Source organism: Camponotus vicinus, unplaced genomic scaffold, assembly GCF_025532165.1.
Source record: "Camponotus vicinus isolate PSW18456_S1 unplaced genomic scaffold, iyCamVici1.0 SCAF_1, whole genome shotgun sequence".
Classification (NCBI taxonomy): domain Eukaryota; kingdom Metazoa; phylum Arthropoda; class Insecta; order Hymenoptera; family Formicidae; genus Camponotus; species Camponotus vicinus.
In genome coordinates this window covers 4,505,177-4,522,954 of record NW_028141945.1, presented here as the reverse complement: position 1 = coordinate 4,522,954, position 17,778 = coordinate 4,505,177, and the positions used below count along the sequence as shown (strand labels likewise).

At 33.6% G+C, this 17,778-nt stretch overlaps 1 protein-coding gene across 6 annotated transcripts in view; it reads right to left on the bottom strand.

Annotated features, from left to right (window-relative positions):
- Positions 1 to 17,778, bottom strand: part of Kdm3 (Lysine demethylase 3) — a 334,026-nt gene that overhangs the window by 242,062 nt on the left and 74,186 nt on the right. For 5 of the 6 annotated variants that reach the window (XM_083094679.1, XM_083094698.1, XM_083094689.1 and 2 more), the window contains exons 3-6: positions 15,938 to 16,051; positions 7,899 to 8,093; positions 5,277 to 5,361; positions 4,536 to 4,624 (exon numbers count right to left, since the gene is read on the bottom strand). In XM_083094679.1, coding sequence (XP_082950805.1) covers positions 4,536 to 4,624; positions 5,277 to 5,361; positions 7,899 to 8,093; positions 15,938 to 16,051 — 483 coding nt within the window. The remainder of the gene's footprint in view (positions 1 to 4,535; positions 4,625 to 5,276; positions 5,362 to 7,898; positions 8,094 to 15,937; positions 16,052 to 17,778) is intronic. The other variant, XM_083094708.1, reaches the window with a different exon arrangement.

Here is a 17,778-nt window from a genome sequence, read left to right as displayed (position 1 = left end):
CCGCTTTGACAATTCCGAACTTTCTATCGTTAATGTGCGATTCTCTTTCAACACCCGATTCTCACGAGTTTGCGAAGCCGCCTTTCGAACAAGTTATTTCTACTTCCTAGATTTCTTCGTACTTTGGGGAAACTTGGAGGAAACTTTGCGCGAAATTCGCTCCCTTCGATCTTACAATGCCTTTTAATGCGAAAGGGGCTTTTCGTACTTTCCCCCTCCCCCTCTCGTCTCGCTCGTCTTTCAGGGGGCGTTCATAAATCATTTTCTTTCGTCGCGAAATCCATCTCCGCCCTATGATTATCCTTGCAACCGGAGCAAGGTGGAAACCAGCCGAGGAATTACTTTCTTTCGTGACCTTTGCCGTATGGTGGAATGTACCAAACCGTCGATGAATTGCGCTCCGCTAAATCCCGAGACGAATGAACGAAATGTCCGATACGAAACTAAATCGAATCCGCTTAAGCGAAGAATACAAGATGTTCGAGGAGATTACTGAACGTTCTTTTTATTGTACGGTAAATTCAATTTCTCTTTACGGCTTTACTGATTTTTCTTTAATGAGAACCGAATGGACAGTTATTACTTCTCGCAATTATTTCTAGCGCTATAAATACGTCCACTGTTAAATTTACGTTAAATTTCTATCAAAATAATACTACCTAAAATTAACTGTAAATATAAGAATAAATTGATCTTATATATTGTGCCCTCTCTTCTTTATATATTACATACATAATTATTACATTACTATATTAACGTATTACTACGCTTAACTTACATTGCACGTGTTACAGAGAGATCTTTCTATTCGGATTTAATGGATGTCTGTATATATGTAAGAGTATCTCTTCTCGAAATGTACCGCGGAATAAATCAATACAAATGTGACATTCAAGTGGCGTCGGTTATTTTCACATAAGATATGAGATTATAACGATGTATTTTAAAGTATACGATTTCACATCTCACCATAAAATCGGAAAAAGACGGCGCCACGGCACTGCTTAATTATATCTCCGGAGGCAGTTGATAACGATTTTATGTCAATGCAGAACGCGATTCCGGGCAGAATATGCAATTATGATTGCCGTTATTCTCGTCACACTCGTGTCGTTGTAGATAGCGGAGGTAGCAGATCCAGCCATCGAGGCGATAAATCGCGAGATTTATGTCGACAAATTTGACAACATAAGCCGCGGAATAGAACTGGTTGATCCCGGAGAACAATGCCGAATTGGCATCTGATTTGCATTCGCGAAAAGGGCAAAATACTCCATCCGTATTAATTAACTCTCTATAGCGAGAGCGAGAGAGGGAAAGAGAGAAGGAGAAAGCCGTTATTTTCAGCGAATAATAAATCACGGAATTCCATATAGTACATTATCGTCGTATATTTAGAAAGATTGCGAAATTTGCGAAAATTTTAAGCATTTTGCAACGAGACAGATATTACTTTCAAAAATAGATATGATTTCATGAATGTCCACAAATTGTTTTATCACATTATCATTACATATTTCAAAATAAAACTTTGAAATAAAATTTCGAAATTAAACAGTATATACATTCTACATTTCTAGATTTCTGCTACAAAAAATCATATTGACGTTTTCTCCACTGGTAAAAATTTTAAAACTTGATACGCTCGATAATTAAAAAAAAAACAAAGATTTGATTTTTCCATAGTCACTTAATATATCTCGAAATTTTGAAATTCGACAAAATAAATGAATTATAATACGATTCTGGAATATATGTTTGTGAGAAGAAGTTTTGCGAAAAGTAGGGCGTGATTCATCGACGAGATGCACTCGCGAAAAAAAAGTCGGCAAACAGGTATTCTGGTATCAGAGCCGCAACCTGACATCCGTTCGTCTACTTCGACAATCACGTTATCTAGAATCCGAAAGCGCACGTATATCTCTCGCGAAGAGAAATTCAGCACGCAAGTACGACAATGTCCTCGATTGCCGCCTCGGAAAATCGAACGAAGGGAACACAAGAGATAAAGAGAGTGAGAGAAGGGAGGGCGAAGAGGAAGAGGGAGAGAGAGAGAGAGAACTAGGAAGGTGGAGTATTCGCGTACACGACGGAAGTCGGCCGCTAAGGTAGCAACGGACTCTATTCCGGGCTTCCCGATTCCTGAAAGCCCGAGGGTGCTGCAAGCTCGACTCTATTGATTTCTCGCGTTAAAGGGAAACGCTCGATACGCGTAGGCATCGCTTTGTACAACGAATACAGGCAGGAAGCTTGACAAATGTCTCCTCGATAACTTGTAATTTGACTCGCTTATACTTCATATAAGCTACTATACATTAATATTTCGAAAAATACGCATTTAAAAAAAAAATGTTTCATACAAAAGTTATAGGGTTTTATATGGCGCATTACACAGCAACATTATTATGACCTCGAATAGCGTTGTCAAGGTTATGTGAAGGTCACCTCCAACTTTTTAAATGGGACACCCTATATGCTTTTGCATATTCTTGTAGCTTATCTCGAGAGCTTTCCAAAACACTATAATTAAGTTAGTTTTCATTAAGTACTTTCCGAGTTATGAGGCTTGAAATCATTTCTTAATTTTACATAAACCATAAAATATCTAGTAAAATATTCATTTTTCGAAAAAAAATATGTAACTGTTAATTGCAAATTACATATTTTTTCTTAAAAATAACTATGTTTTTTCTTTACACCAATTGACTCCTCTCATTATTTTGTATAAAAGTATTAAGGTAAGATAATTGAAAAATGAATATTTTACTAGATATTTTATGGTTTATGTAAAATTAAGAAATTATTTCAAGCCTCATAACTCGAAAATTACTCAATGAAGAAATACTTTATTATAGTGTTTTGAAAAGCTCTCAAGATAAGCTGCAAGATAATGTAATAAAAAATATAGGGTTCCATTTAAAAAATTGAAGCTGACCTTCACATAACCTTGACAACGCTATTCGAGGTCATAATAATGTTGCTGTGTAATGCGCGACATAAAACCCTATAACTTTTGTATGAAACATTTTTTTTTTAAATGCGTATTTTTCGAAATATTAAGGGGTTTCCACACTTTTGGTAAACCCTGTATAGAAACACGCTATTTAAACAGGCTATCTATACTTAATATCGAAATTAATTAATTATTAATCATTGTGATGCTTATATGTCACAACATTTTTAAATGGTTTACTTTTAGAAAGAGAAAAAGTTTTAAAGAGATATAAAATTTTGTCGCTATAGTTTTATATAACAAATATTGACAAGTCAATATTTCTGAATATTAAAGTACTTGCAAATTATTTCGTTTCCTTTTTCAAGCAGATCTGGTTTTCTTTTTCAACAGAAGTATCATTTTGGAATTTTAAAAACTTATGTTATACCTATAACAGAGATATCAAACGGATATTATTATCTCGACGCATGATTTCTAACTATAATGTTACTGAATTTCACTAAAAATACCTATGTAATTGATTATCGATGTCCCGTATACCTGTTCATCTATAAGCTCAAGTAACATGATAATCTTTGATAACATTTACACAAAGATGACATCGATAATAATATGTTATTCTCTCCCTCTCTTTCTCTTCATAAAAATATCTCGATAAATTATTAAACATCAAAAATTAAATAAAAATGCATAAAATTGCTATAGTAAATATACCATTTCTCCGCTCAAATCTCAAGTATACAGTAAATCCGCTAACGAGAGTAAAACGTGATCGATGATGCTCGACTGTAATGTTCGCACATCGACAACATATGTCGTGATATGTATGCAACGAAGTACATGTTGCGAGAGCGCAACATCGAGACGCGATTATAGCTAGCGGTTTTCTTTTAAAACGTAGCATGCATCGACCCGATTCCAATTACGGTTTACCACGTGACAACCGCACGCTGTCACGCGCGAAGATGTTTGTCTCGCGACGCAAGAGATTATCGCGCGCCTTAATTCATGACTCGATCGCGCGAATCATTTCGTCGTTATCGCTGATATCGACCGTTCAGCAAAACATCCTCTGCCAGTTAGCGATGCAAAAATTTCAATTAGCATCAATTTGATAAACGCCGTGATAAATACTGAATCATATCGTAAAGCGCACGCATTAGCATAAATATTGGCACAAATTTTAGTGTTATTTAAGATTGACACTGGTCTGATCTAAAGAATACACGTTTTGCAGAAAAATAAGATTTTTGAGAACTCTGCGAAATAATTGCTTTACTATTTAGACATTGTCGAAGAACCCGTTTCTAAATATAAAAGTGAATTTATCTTCTAAAATAAGATATTACGTAATTTTCTCAATTAAATAAAAATACAACATATATTTTTAGAATCTATTAATTTTATGTAACGTAAAAAATAAGTTGCGAATATATTAAGGAGGTTTTGTTATTATACGATTAGATATATACGTGACATAATATGAGAAATATGCGTGTCGATATATGTCTATAATACTCGTTGATCGTACAATATATGCGGAACGTTTAATAATAGAACGAAATTGGATTTCACTCACCACCACGAGCGCGTGCGTCAGAGCAGTCGATGACCTCGACCTCCTCGGTGTCATGCCGACGACCTCGCCCCTCATGATGCTCTCGACGACTGCATAAGAGAGAAAAAAACGAAAATAGATTTCAGTACCCTTCGCAATTTTGTGTTCCACTTATTCGGCAATATTGTTTACAAAGCTAATCAAATATGCATTAACGCAATTTTTGAAAAAATGAAAAAAAAAATTTCTATATTCGCGATTATCTAATTAAATAACATTAAACGCAACACATACTGTAAAGATATACAATGTATATTCGATAAAATTTTCAATATTATTTTTTACATTAACACTTCTTAAGTAACATAATGATATAGTATTAATGCTTTTATACTAAAAAAAAAAAGATTGAATATATATAGTATCCGGTAGTAATCGTACTGTCTCGACAAAGCATTGGAGAATTAATAATCAAGCATTTAACTATGTATTATGTCTAGCAATCGCATAACAGTAGGATGCATGCTTATATTGTGCGAATTAATTGATTTTTTTCACATTAATTTCTCATTAATTATTCTGAAAATTGCGTAAAACGGCAGAGGACTTTTCTATTCGATTTACCCACTCTGCACATGAGAGGTAGGTATGATTATTACCGGATATCCTATGTATGTATAATGAAAATTTTCCGATATATAAATTTAATCGCTACTTTTTATCAATTAAACGCATATTTTATCTCATATTAAAGTTTCTCACCTCCATCGCCAATCAGTCGCATTTGTACTAAAGTAGGATCCTCGTTGTGATCTTCGAGGACCGTGTCGTCGGTAACAGTCAAATCCTGAAAATATTAATAATTGGATCAAGAGAAACACATGAGTTTTATATTAAACAATATACATTTACGTACATAAACAATGCGTGGTAGTTACTTTCAACGTACTATGAATAATGTTCTCCGTTCACACTTAATCTTTTCGTATAACACTTCAATAATTTAAGACTGATTCAAGAACGTCTTTACCACTGGCTATCCACAGCTAAAGTGAGCATAGGCATGAACGTTTGATAAACTTGATATGAGAGTATGTTTACGAACACGTTCTATTCTACGAATACACACACACACATACACTTTCATTTTGATTTCCATTCCAATATATACTATCCATGTATAAAATATTTGTTTACATACAATCCACAGACAATAGACACTCGGGCATATTGTCCGCACATGTTGCCCTTGAATATATGTTTGCAAAGAATACATGTAGATGTGTATTAAATGTTAGAATTTTAAATTATTCTAAATAGAGATATTTAATTTTAAAAATAAAAGTTTCATTTTCGAAAAATTTTGCGATTATTTATATTTTCTATATTATTTTTTGTATTTCTCCGTTTATATACTTTTTCATTAAATTCGACAAATCATTATAAATATTTGTTAATGATGGCGATACGAATCGAGAAATTCAATTTCCTAGGTTCGATCTCGAATCTAACAATTTTATTCGTAGTTCATAAAGATCCTATGCATAATATATGATCATTAATCGTTTTTCATTCTTCTGAGAATTTTTGTGATTCACTCGGCAGATCGCGAAGTGTTTGTCTGTCAATTCGCGGGTCAGAGATCGATGGTCTGGCTTCTCGTTAAGAGCCATCACGATCGACGCCTCTTCTTGTCAATGCGCTTAATTAATCAGCGGCGAGACAGAATGCCTGTGTTGCGAGATACGCGATAAAACGATTGGGTTCGTGCCATTTGTATTCACGTGGACTTGATTTCCGAAATCAATTTTTACCGTCTCGGTTATTGACAGCATTTTTATAGCTATAAACTTGAAACTCTTGCAGATGGATATAAAATTTATCCTACCAACATTAAACAGTCCATCAAGATCACTACTTTCACAAAATATAATTATTATACAATAGTTTCGAAGAGATGTATGTCCGAAAAAAATCTGTTCGGAAAATAGATTTTTTTAAAAATTATTTTCATTTCTTAAAGTTAAACCACATAAAATCAGTGACATAAGAATATTCGTTTAATATGTGTGTGTGTGCAATAATTAAATAAAATTTACACAATTTCACATTTATATTAACATTCATTGTGCACAATGAATGACAATGTACGTCTTTCATATACTTTGTATTCTTTGTTATCTCTTAGCAATATTTCATTAAAGTCTTTATCCTTGAGACAATTAGATGAAGAATATTCGAATAAGCTTCAACAGGCAAGCGATTCGATTTCGCCAGCACTCTCGAGGCATATTTGAGGCAGACGTATATACAAAGGAAATAAAAAGACGGCGAAGAAAAAGTGCGCGGAGCGACAAAAGCTTCCTCAGACAACCCGATATTTTATGTTCCTTCGCCCTTCGATTTCTGCACCTTTCATGGAACGTTTCCTCGTCGCCGACTATTTCAGGGATTTAGTTTTCCAATAGGAATGCCGCGACAGTGCCAGGATAAATTATCGGAAGCTTCCTTGCGAGGCAAGACGAGGAGGATTACTTTCGCGACGATGCGAGTCTGTCGTTCGTTCCTCTATCTTAAGATGTTTAACGATAAAGACGATGAAAATATCGGACAAAGAAAAGAATTTAATCGTTTGAATCGTTCCGAGATACTGTTACATCTTTCTTTAGCACATTATGACAAATTGATGCAAATTTATAGTTTTATCAGCTAATCTATTTGTAGAAGATTATAAAAAAACTATTATTTTATTAATAATAAACAAAACATTTAATTTTATAAATAAATATAGTTGTGGAAAAAAGAATATTTCCAAATGTTACACTTAGTTCCTCTTATAATTTTTCACGACAAAAATATATAGTTGAACTGTAATTTGAAAACTAATGGTTCTAATAACTGATTGCGGTTAAATAATTAATGGATTATTTAATTTAATTGCAAAATTTGTTTGCTACTAAAACTGAAACTTTCTTTAAGTTTTGATCTGTTATTGATCTGAAACGAATAAATTGGTCCATTGATAAGAGTCTTCGAAAATAGTACAATCTAATTTCATATAAAAATATCAAAATTTTTAATCTCTTTTTTGACTTTAATTCGTTGAAGCAAAACCAAATTTATAAAAGTCGTTAAAATAGAAACTTCGAAAATAGCTAAAACGCCGACCTAGAATTAGTGATTTATCCAAATGATATTTTTATCGTCGTAAATCGGAACATTTCTCGCAAATATTATTCGTATATTAATGATGAGCGTTGTCAAATTTAAGATTGAACTAGAAATCGGACGGTCGCGAGGTGGGAGCTTTCTAAATTGCCACAGGACAATTTTCATCTATTGATAACAGAATCGCTATAAAATTTATTATCTCGTCGGTCTTACCTTAGTGGACTCATTATAACCGACGATCACGGCTGTATACCATTGTGTGGTGCCTTCCGCCCGATAAACTTCGACCCTGAAACCAACCAGAATGCTAGGCGTAGTCAGCAAGATCCTCTGACCGTCCTGCATCTCGGCCCATCTCCTAACAGCATTTCTCCAGGGCATCGTTCCCTTAGTCAGCTCCCAGTCCTGCTGCAAAGACGAGCAAAAAAGTCCGAGATTAAAGCTTCATTCGTAAAACTTGATTAAGAAGAAAAGCGGACTATTTCTCTAATTCCAGAAGCTGCTCGTGATTTTGGAAGAAAAAAAAATGAAGAAAAAGTAAAAATTCATGTAATTTGAAAAAAAAATAAAGAAGATAAAAATTCCATGAGAAACTGAGGCCAAAAGATCTATTTTTCATCTAAAAAACTGATCTCGCGAGACTTGTGTATTATGTCTTAATAGGGGGAGTTCCCCTAGTAGCGGACACTTAAGGTTTTTCGTAGATAAATTTAAAAAATGTATTTTATTTCTTTTATATTTTGCATTAATTATTAGTTAACAATATTAGAAATGGGAATAAATGAACGGAATAATCAACTTTTCTATAATATAATATTTAAATCAGTGTCAAACTTTGGTATAAAATTTTGTACGATCTTGAAGTGGCGCCTAGTACCGGACATGGTTAAAATAGATCCCCTAAACACCGTATAACTTCAAAATAATTTATAATGATCACAAATATAATTATCAGAACACTCAGGGATATCAGCATATGCCTCGTGAGCCCATTCTTAGCAGTTGGAGCATTGAATTCAATCTTTTTCATTGCTCTCTAGGCAAACTACACAGGTAGTATCATCGTTTGTATGTTTAGATGTTAGTGTTCTAATTTTCTTTATCTTCTTTGATCGATTCGTCTTTTTAAACTTATTTTTTCACAGACATGCAATACTGACATTTTTAGTGTCTGGCAAAGTTAGAACAAAATATTCTGTCCGAGCCAGGGGACAAAAAATGTATTAAAAAATAACGAATTCGTAAAAATTAGTTTACTTTATGCAAAAAGCACATAGATATTTGAAAACTATTTATCAAAATACTTCATAACACAAGAACACGTATTGTAGACAACAAATCTTCGTAAGTATGACCTGTTTCTAAATTATACAATGCAACGTTTTATCTTCAAACGCATCGATTAATAATCCTCTTAGCTTGCGTATGCAAATCTGGAGTGTGTCGCATCCTGCACGTGGATCACTATACTCTCTCCGTCCTATCACCGAAATAACCACCCAATCGCGTTTTCATTCGCATAGATATGACATATGTCCGGTACTAGGTGCCGTCCGGCGCTAGGGGAACTCCCCCTATATCTTATTTTCAATTTTAAAATAGAATCTATGAGTATTTAATAAACGCAAATTTAAAAAAATTAAGTAATAATTCATAATTTTACGAATTTTAAAAATATTTTAAATAAATTAATATTTTGAATAAAAATATGGAGAACAGTTGAAAAAGATGACAATGTATTGTACATTGTTCTCATCTTAGCAGATTATAAAAGATATATTTTTAGTTAATATAATAAATTCTTTTAGTTAATATAATAAACTTCATATATTCGAGTTACACATGCAAGTATTATCTTAACGAATACACTTTCATCAGCTACTGCATAACGTTATTAGTACCGTTATGTGCTAAACAAAGAGGCCGTACACATTCAATCTTATTCGTACATCGTTGACTCCGTTTTTATCTCGTGTGTTAATACGATTATGATGCATTGCAGGGATAACGGAAAACTCGCGCGCTAAAACTCGAAATAGCAAATCAGCTTAGGTGGAATCCAGAGAAACGTGATATTATCATTACGCGATCAATAATCGACGTGAAAATGTTTTATTAACACACGTAAGAATGCTGTCTGTCGAGAAATTAGATCCTATGAGATAGAAATTAGCGTTCGAATATTTAATATTCCTTTATTATCAAATCTATGATTGGATAATCTTCAACGTGTGCACACACATATATATACATACATAAATTACGTCAATGGAAATATAGCATTGGAAAATGTTAGTTCACCAGTTAGTTTCTCAAGTTAAAAATCGCCAAATCATAACTAATTAATATGATATTTCCTATTTGTATTAATGATATTATTTGTACGAGATGCAAAATAATAATCTTCATCAAAATATATCAACATTTTCTGTGCACGATTCCTCGTACATATTTATAAATAATATCAATAATATAATGGAAGTTCTTCTTGAGGATAAAATTACATAGATTCAGAGAATACGATAATGTCAATCTTCGTTTTTTTTTCGACGATCGCTTTTCCCGATGACGAGTACGCGTTCGAGCGAGTATATCGCGTTACGTCACTATTACACCGTTACGTCAGACACGCGTTATGCAATCGCTTGCACAGCGTGACGGCACGAGGCGTGTTAATAGCAGTAATACAACGGCAATTAGAACGTTATTACCAAAGCGTCGAAAGCACTTAATGTCCGCACAATACTCGTGAACGCGATTCACGAGATATCTTATATGATGAAGTCCCGAAGAAGAGTAAGGTCAATCGTTGTTCCTTTCTCTTTTTGACAGATTTATTCTTCTTAATTTTAGATTAAATTCGAAATATTAATCTATGACGCAAGATATTAAATAAAAAAAATTAATAAAAGCATAGAATTTACGAGAGATTAATTTATCAGCGAAAATGGAGCTTTATCAAATTTTTATTGACAAGCAATCGTCTTTAGATTTCTTAGACAGTCTGTAAAGAGAAACGTAATTGAAAGTCGAGACACTCGGTAAAAAGGAATGACCGCGACCTCGGGGCGAAGAACATTATGGTTCGACCAGATTTAATAACATAAGCTTAACTTTGTTTCCGAACCGTTATTATCTTATGTCCTTTATGATCTGTGTATTTTTCCAACTTTTCTCTGATTATTTCTAGAGCCTTCATTATTTTAATGAATCGAATGAAATAAATGCTTGAAAGATGATGAAAAGGCAGCTTCGTTATACAGTCGAAGAGAATTACGCAATTATGCGAATAATAATTACTTTGTAAGACTGGAAATATAATGCACATCTCTCAAACTCGATGTACTTTGCAAGTTGGTATCTCCAACATTAATATTGTAAAGTGCACCGTATAAGCTCTCTTCGCAGAGAGTGCTAAGTATTATAATTAAAATTACGTCAGTTTTATCGCGTTTCAGCCTCAATGCTTTAATATATATTTCATGGAAACTTTACACAAAATAAGAAAAAGCAATTAATTAAAAATATTTTCTTATAATTGTGTAGCGCTTAACATATCACGTGACATATCGCAAAAATGTTACAAACTTCAAACGAAGCATTATTATCATCTTCGTTTATAAAGATTAATATATTAGCCGTAAAAATTATTAAATTAGTAAATTAGCCTTTTTTTCCATCTATTATTTTCCATCTTGAAGACAGAAGGATATGAAGGAAGCATTAAAAGAATATTGATTAAAATAGCTTATCTCAATCATATAATTCTCAATATTTCCGCTAAAATCGCGCTAATAAACATAATGACATTCATGTAAAAATACTTTTAAGATTATGCAATGCACTTAGACAAATATATACATACAATTTTTTTCCACGTGTTTCTAAATTATTGTTCAAATTATCTCTTCGTACGAAATCTGTGTAAACCTTTGTATATATGTGTACGTGCACATACATTGATAGCTTTTACTTCTCGTAATTTTCTCGTTCATCATAAACGAAAGTGTTCGCATGTAACCAGCAACTGCTGTCCAACCTCAGTATCGTTTGTAATCATTGTAAAGTCATTCCACGTGCTTAGGAGAAGGCTCGTTTATCGCGCAGCATAATCGGTAGAAGATTTCGCGCAACATATGGCATCCCCATACAGAGTATACTCATTGTAGAGTAGCTCACAAAACATATTTTTCCATTCAACTATTATTATCGTTGATATCGAATAAAAATAACGTTCGTCTGAATCGAATTTGAACCGTCGAATAGAAATAATGTTCGTCTATATTAATTTTAACGTGAAAATGAGAGACAGAACTCGTTCTCATCTCTGTTAAATTAGAACTCTATCAATTTTATCGAAATTTCGAAAATAAAATGCTATCTTCACAGAAATATCGGCTTAGAATCAATGAGGTTATCTATTATCGCGCATAATACGTGCAATGTAATCTTAAAACTCTCGAAAGTTTATTGATTTTATAATATTTTTACGTTTTATACATAATAGGTTTCTCTTAAATACTAGATCTTACAAAATTATATACGTTAAAATTTCACAATTATTCATCTTTTTCTCGAGTGAGCTCCACCATTGTCTCACACATACACATACATAATCGAGGCCAAATATCTCTCAAGATGAAAATTATCGGTCGGAAAATCACGGGCCATACTGTGTCGGTTGTTATCGTTCTATCACGCGCGGCGGATCCTCGTTAGCAGTTACCACGCGGCAGCTAATTAATTAAGGAGTTCTTTAATTAAGAACGCGCTCGCCATTAATCGCGATGCGTTCACCGTATAATCACAAGGCTGAAGTGCCAGCAGATAAAATGGCAATAGGCAGGTGACTATCGTTGCAAATTGAAGATGCGACAGATGCATGTACCATTCGCGCAATAAAATTATTTTTTCAACCGCCACCCGTTCGATAAAATTGACTCGATAATGAGCGCACTGTATACGATATTGTTCGATATCTAATATTCGACATTCTTATAGTCGATATATCTAATCGCGTCACATTAACACTATGCTAACAAAGAGATACAGTAAGTTGTTTGTAACATTTAGGAGCGAAACTATTTCGTAATGAGAAATTACATGAATATGTTACAAGTTTTGGAGGTAACAAGTTCTTTGCACAATATAAGATGTCCTAAAATTTTCATGATTTATTTTATTAACAAATTTCTTAAATTTAAATATTCCGGAAATTTTCAAGAAAACAAATAATTTTACATTTTTTCAAATACGTATTTTGATAATTAGATTGGTCGAGATATTAAAACATGAATTATAGATTTGTTGAAATTTAATTAAAAAATTGCATTAAAAATTCAATCTAATTAATTGAATTCCAAAACTTTATTAAAATAAATCAGTGCAATTAATTGTTTTTCAATATTTTTTCTTTAAAAATCAGCGAACAGTCAGCTTTTACTTAGTTTGAAAATGACATACATATTTAGTTAAATATAGGATTAATTTCCATGATAAAAGAAATAATACATTCTTTCTCTCCTACTCTTCGAGATGAGAAAGCGTCTTTCACGAAACAGCATAGACAGGCACAATCCGGCGTTTTTTACGTCTCACGAGAATCGCGTATAATGCCGCGCTGTCGCGCTTACCAAGGACCGTTAGGCAGAACGGGAATATGTTGGCGCCTCGTCTTTGGCCGTTCTCCAACGTTTCTCGCAGATCGTGCACGCGCGCTATCGAGTCGCCAAACCGGCAGGCGACGCCGCCGGCAGAAGGCAACGACTATCACCACATGGGCGTCGGCAGGATCTTTTTCAAGAATATAGAGACTTTCGCGGTTTTACCGCTAAAATTCACTTACTTTTCCCTTCGTAACCAAGCAATGGATTTAGAATGTCTTGAACTCAAGATTTAATTTTAGGTTCGAAAGAAATAAACTATATTAAAGTATACGTGTGTATGTATAAACATATACTTTAATATATTTTATTTTCCCTCGAAGAATCTAAAATTATATCTTAAATTCAAGATATTCTAAATTTATTATTTCATTACAAATTGATACAATAATATCAAATTAATTTTCCTGTGGTAAAACTCGTGAAATGATTCACTATTAATTAACACATGTATTAAACCATAATAAGATATTTGATATTCGAGAGCTATAAAATATGGGTGTGCAAGAGACGCTGTTGCACCCCTTCGTGGCACCGGGTTGTTAACCCAACGAGAGCAAAGCAAGAGGGACGTCACGCGCAAGTGCACGCGTGCACGTTTGATAGAGATAGGTATGCGACGCGATGCTGCGAGGAGAACGAACCCGTTGCATTTATAGTTCAGGGTCAGCACACTCTGCGCGCGACTTCGCCTTCGGACGAATTCGGTCCTCTCTCTCGCACCGTTTTTTCGCTTCTTTTATTTTTTTCTTTTTTTTCTTTACATTTAACCCGTCGACTTTCTCCCTTTCCCGACAGAATGCAAACGCATCGATTTGCAGCTTAAAGCAAAGATCTATGGCGAGCAACCATAAATGGCTGAATCGGTGGAAAGAGATTTTTTTATTAAGACAAAAGAATTAATTTCTCGCTCTATGAAAAGAGATGCTGGCTCCGTGAATTGTTCTGTTTGTCGAAATGCAGGGAATTTAGGGTCTAAGACTCTGTATTGAAAAATGTACTTTCGTAATTAAAGGCTGTCTCGAATTAAAATTCTATAAAATTCTATCGTAAATTTAAAGCAAAAAATAGAGTTTACGTGTTACTGCTATAATGCGCAAAATATCTAATACGCGTTATTAATCACAAGGATAAAATTTATTTTGCTTAAAATGAATCAAGTCAGCAGGTAAAGAGCGAACCTGAAAAGTAAGATATACCTGAACCTGACCGCTGCCAGTCTGAAGGTTCTCACCGCACGTAAACGACTTACAACTCGCCCCGCCGCCGCCACCGCCACCGAAGCGGAGAAAAGTTTTAACGGTAAAAGTTTTCCGGTAGTTTAATTACTTGGAAACAATTCCACCACGCTCAACTCTTCCTACCCTATGTAATAGAAGTGCTACAACTTCTAAAGTAGTTACACACACACAAACACATGTACGCACACGCACTATCTCTTTCGAGGAGAGATCGATTTATTTTCTCGGTCAGGTGTCTTGTGTTTCTCTATGTCCGAAGGCCGACATATATATGCGTATATTTGTATTTTGCGAGTGTGTGTGTTCTTTCAATTCCGTCCATTACGTTACGAAGTAATAAGATTTCAAGGAGGAATATTTTTCGCGTGAAAAGTTCTGTCGCGTTCGCAATTTCTGCACATACATATGCGAAAGTGAAACGGGAACTCGAGTCAAAGTTCGGCTGCTCGTCTTCCAACCAGTAAGTTCGTACTCTTCCGCGTAGCTCTTACGAGAAGTTGGACAACAAGAGTCTCGTGAAAGATTACTTACAGCAGCAGCGACTTGAGAGAGCTCGCGCTCACGTCCATCGTTTCGGAGGGGTGTCGGATGCGCCAATGGCTCCGGGGAACTTGTCCCCCTAACTAAGTTCCAACGTTCCTAACGAAGTAAGTTTGCAGTCGTAAAGCGGAAGTGGCCACAGTGTCATACCATGTTTGCCAAACTTGCGAACTCACGTGGACTCTTAGTCTTGCGTGTGTGTTCCGGGATCCTTTATCGCATCTTACGCGTGAAATGTGCAAGACGTTTACGAGGAAATTTGGGAAACGAGATAACGGATTGCATCAATATACCCTGGTCAACGAACATGCAAATTTGACGCTTTTATTTTTCGCTTTTCTCTTCAAGACCGGCACACATGTGAATGATTAAAAAATACTATTGAATTATTCATTCTTTTTTATTTAAACGAAAACGTCGTAGATTTAGTTTTCAAATAAAATTTAAATATTCCGATCCATGTGTGTGTGTGTGTATTATGAAAAATGATATAAAATTAATACAAAAATATCAAATTAGTAATAAAAGTATAATACAAAATACTTATTAATTTTGATAAGTTATGGATTCATGTTGTGTACTTTGTAATTACGCTATTCATGAAAAATTAATACTATCGCAACTATATTTTTCAACAAAATAGAATTATATTTTATATAAATCATAGATATAATTACAGAGTCAACGATTATATTCACTACATTATATACAATGTTAAAATTCATTGAGAGAAGGGAAGGTGACGAGAGAGAGAGAAAAACAAAGAGATCGTGATCTTAAGTGATTTAAATCAATTTATGATACTTACGGTGAATGGCTTCAGCTTCGAATAGTCTACGAAGTCCAGTTTGCGATCTTGCATAAATTCGATCGGCATGGCGTCTTCGTGCAACTCAGCGCGTGCCACGAGAGGATAGAAAGTCTAGAAACAAACATGCGGGATTCTCCATTCTTCCACTTTATTTAAAATAATTTTACTTGACGTCATATCTTTTTACCGTTCAATATATAATAAATTGTATTTAATTAAACCAATTTATTTATTATTAAATTATTATTAAATTATTCCATCAAAAGAAAAAAAGCTAAATATATTATATTATATAAACAACATAATAGTATGTTACATAAACATATAATAGCGAAATTTATATCGAAATACTAAAAAATAAAGTATTTAATTTATCTATAATAATAAATATTTTTTTTCTATATGCAAATTTGATTCTATATGTTAATTTTCGGCTAACACATTAATTAAAAATTCCTAATTATGAGAGAAATAAGTATCTAGTATATTTAAATAAAAAAGATTTAGTACAAACAATTTTTTACTTGACGTACCAAAGTTCAAGAACACAAAATTAATTACTATTCAAATAAGTGGAAAAAAGATGTTGATGTTTACATCATCGTTATAATCATATTAAAAATCTTTTTTGATTATATTTATAATGTTGTACTCAGGGTTTTAATTTTAAAGTTCACAAAAAACCAGAAGGCAAAAATTTAAAATTATATAAATGTAATTACTTTTGCGTCATTGAGCCTTCGCAAAATAATTAAGCTCGTTCAATCGAAGCATTAAAATTTTAACGAGCAAAAAAGCACCGAACCAATGGAACGCGCTGTTTTATAACGGTCGAATTGTGTCGATCGTAAAATTTATTCAACAGGAATGGAGAATCGGATATTTCATTAATTAACCACGGACTGATTAATATTCGAATAGGGGATTGCAAGCATTCTTCAATTATCACTGGTAAAATATGAAGGATTTGCATTAAAAATAGTAGCCCGTCGAATTATATACATTTTTATGTAAAATTCGAGGGAAATCACATGGTTAATAGATTTCTGCGGAAATTTCACGTATATTATATCCGTGATTAAAATAAAAATTTTTTCAATAATATTGCATAGGTCTGTATAATCTATGAAACATTTCTATACTAAATTTCTTAGAGTGAAAATGCACTCGAAAAATTGAGTGACTGGTCAAGTCACTCTAGTTAGAGTGATTTTTCACTCATAGGAGTGAATTCTTCTCACTTTTTGTTGTAGAGTAAAAAATTCACTCTACAAAATAGAGTAAATATGTATACTCTATTTTGTAAAGTGAATATTTTCACTCTATGTAGCATTTTCACTCTATATAGAGTGAAAATTTTTACTCATGAAGAGTGAGTAAAGCACATGTGAAGTGTGCATGAGTCCGTCATTAGCAACACTGTCGTATCGTTGTCTCGCGACGTTACCAACTCGTTGCACGTGTACTTGGTATACAAGACATATTAAAGTAACTTTTTAGGGATATATCTTTTTATTTTAACATATTTCGAAAGAGTGTAAACATATTTTTTTGTGTGTAACGTTAAATATATTTATATAACTGTGACAAGGAAAAAGGAGGTTAATTGGCTTTTACACCGACAATGAGATAACATGCTGTGTGCGATGTTCAGCTTCGATTAATACAAGTAAAAAACAATGATTGCTTCTCATTTCAACTAATCGAAGCTTCACGTCATATACGTAACGTGTTATCTTATTAGTGAAAGACGGCTTAGAATCTCACTTCCTAAGAGTGAATCTGTTCACTCTTAATTGAGTGAAAAATAACTTGACGAAAGTGATGACTCCACTCTG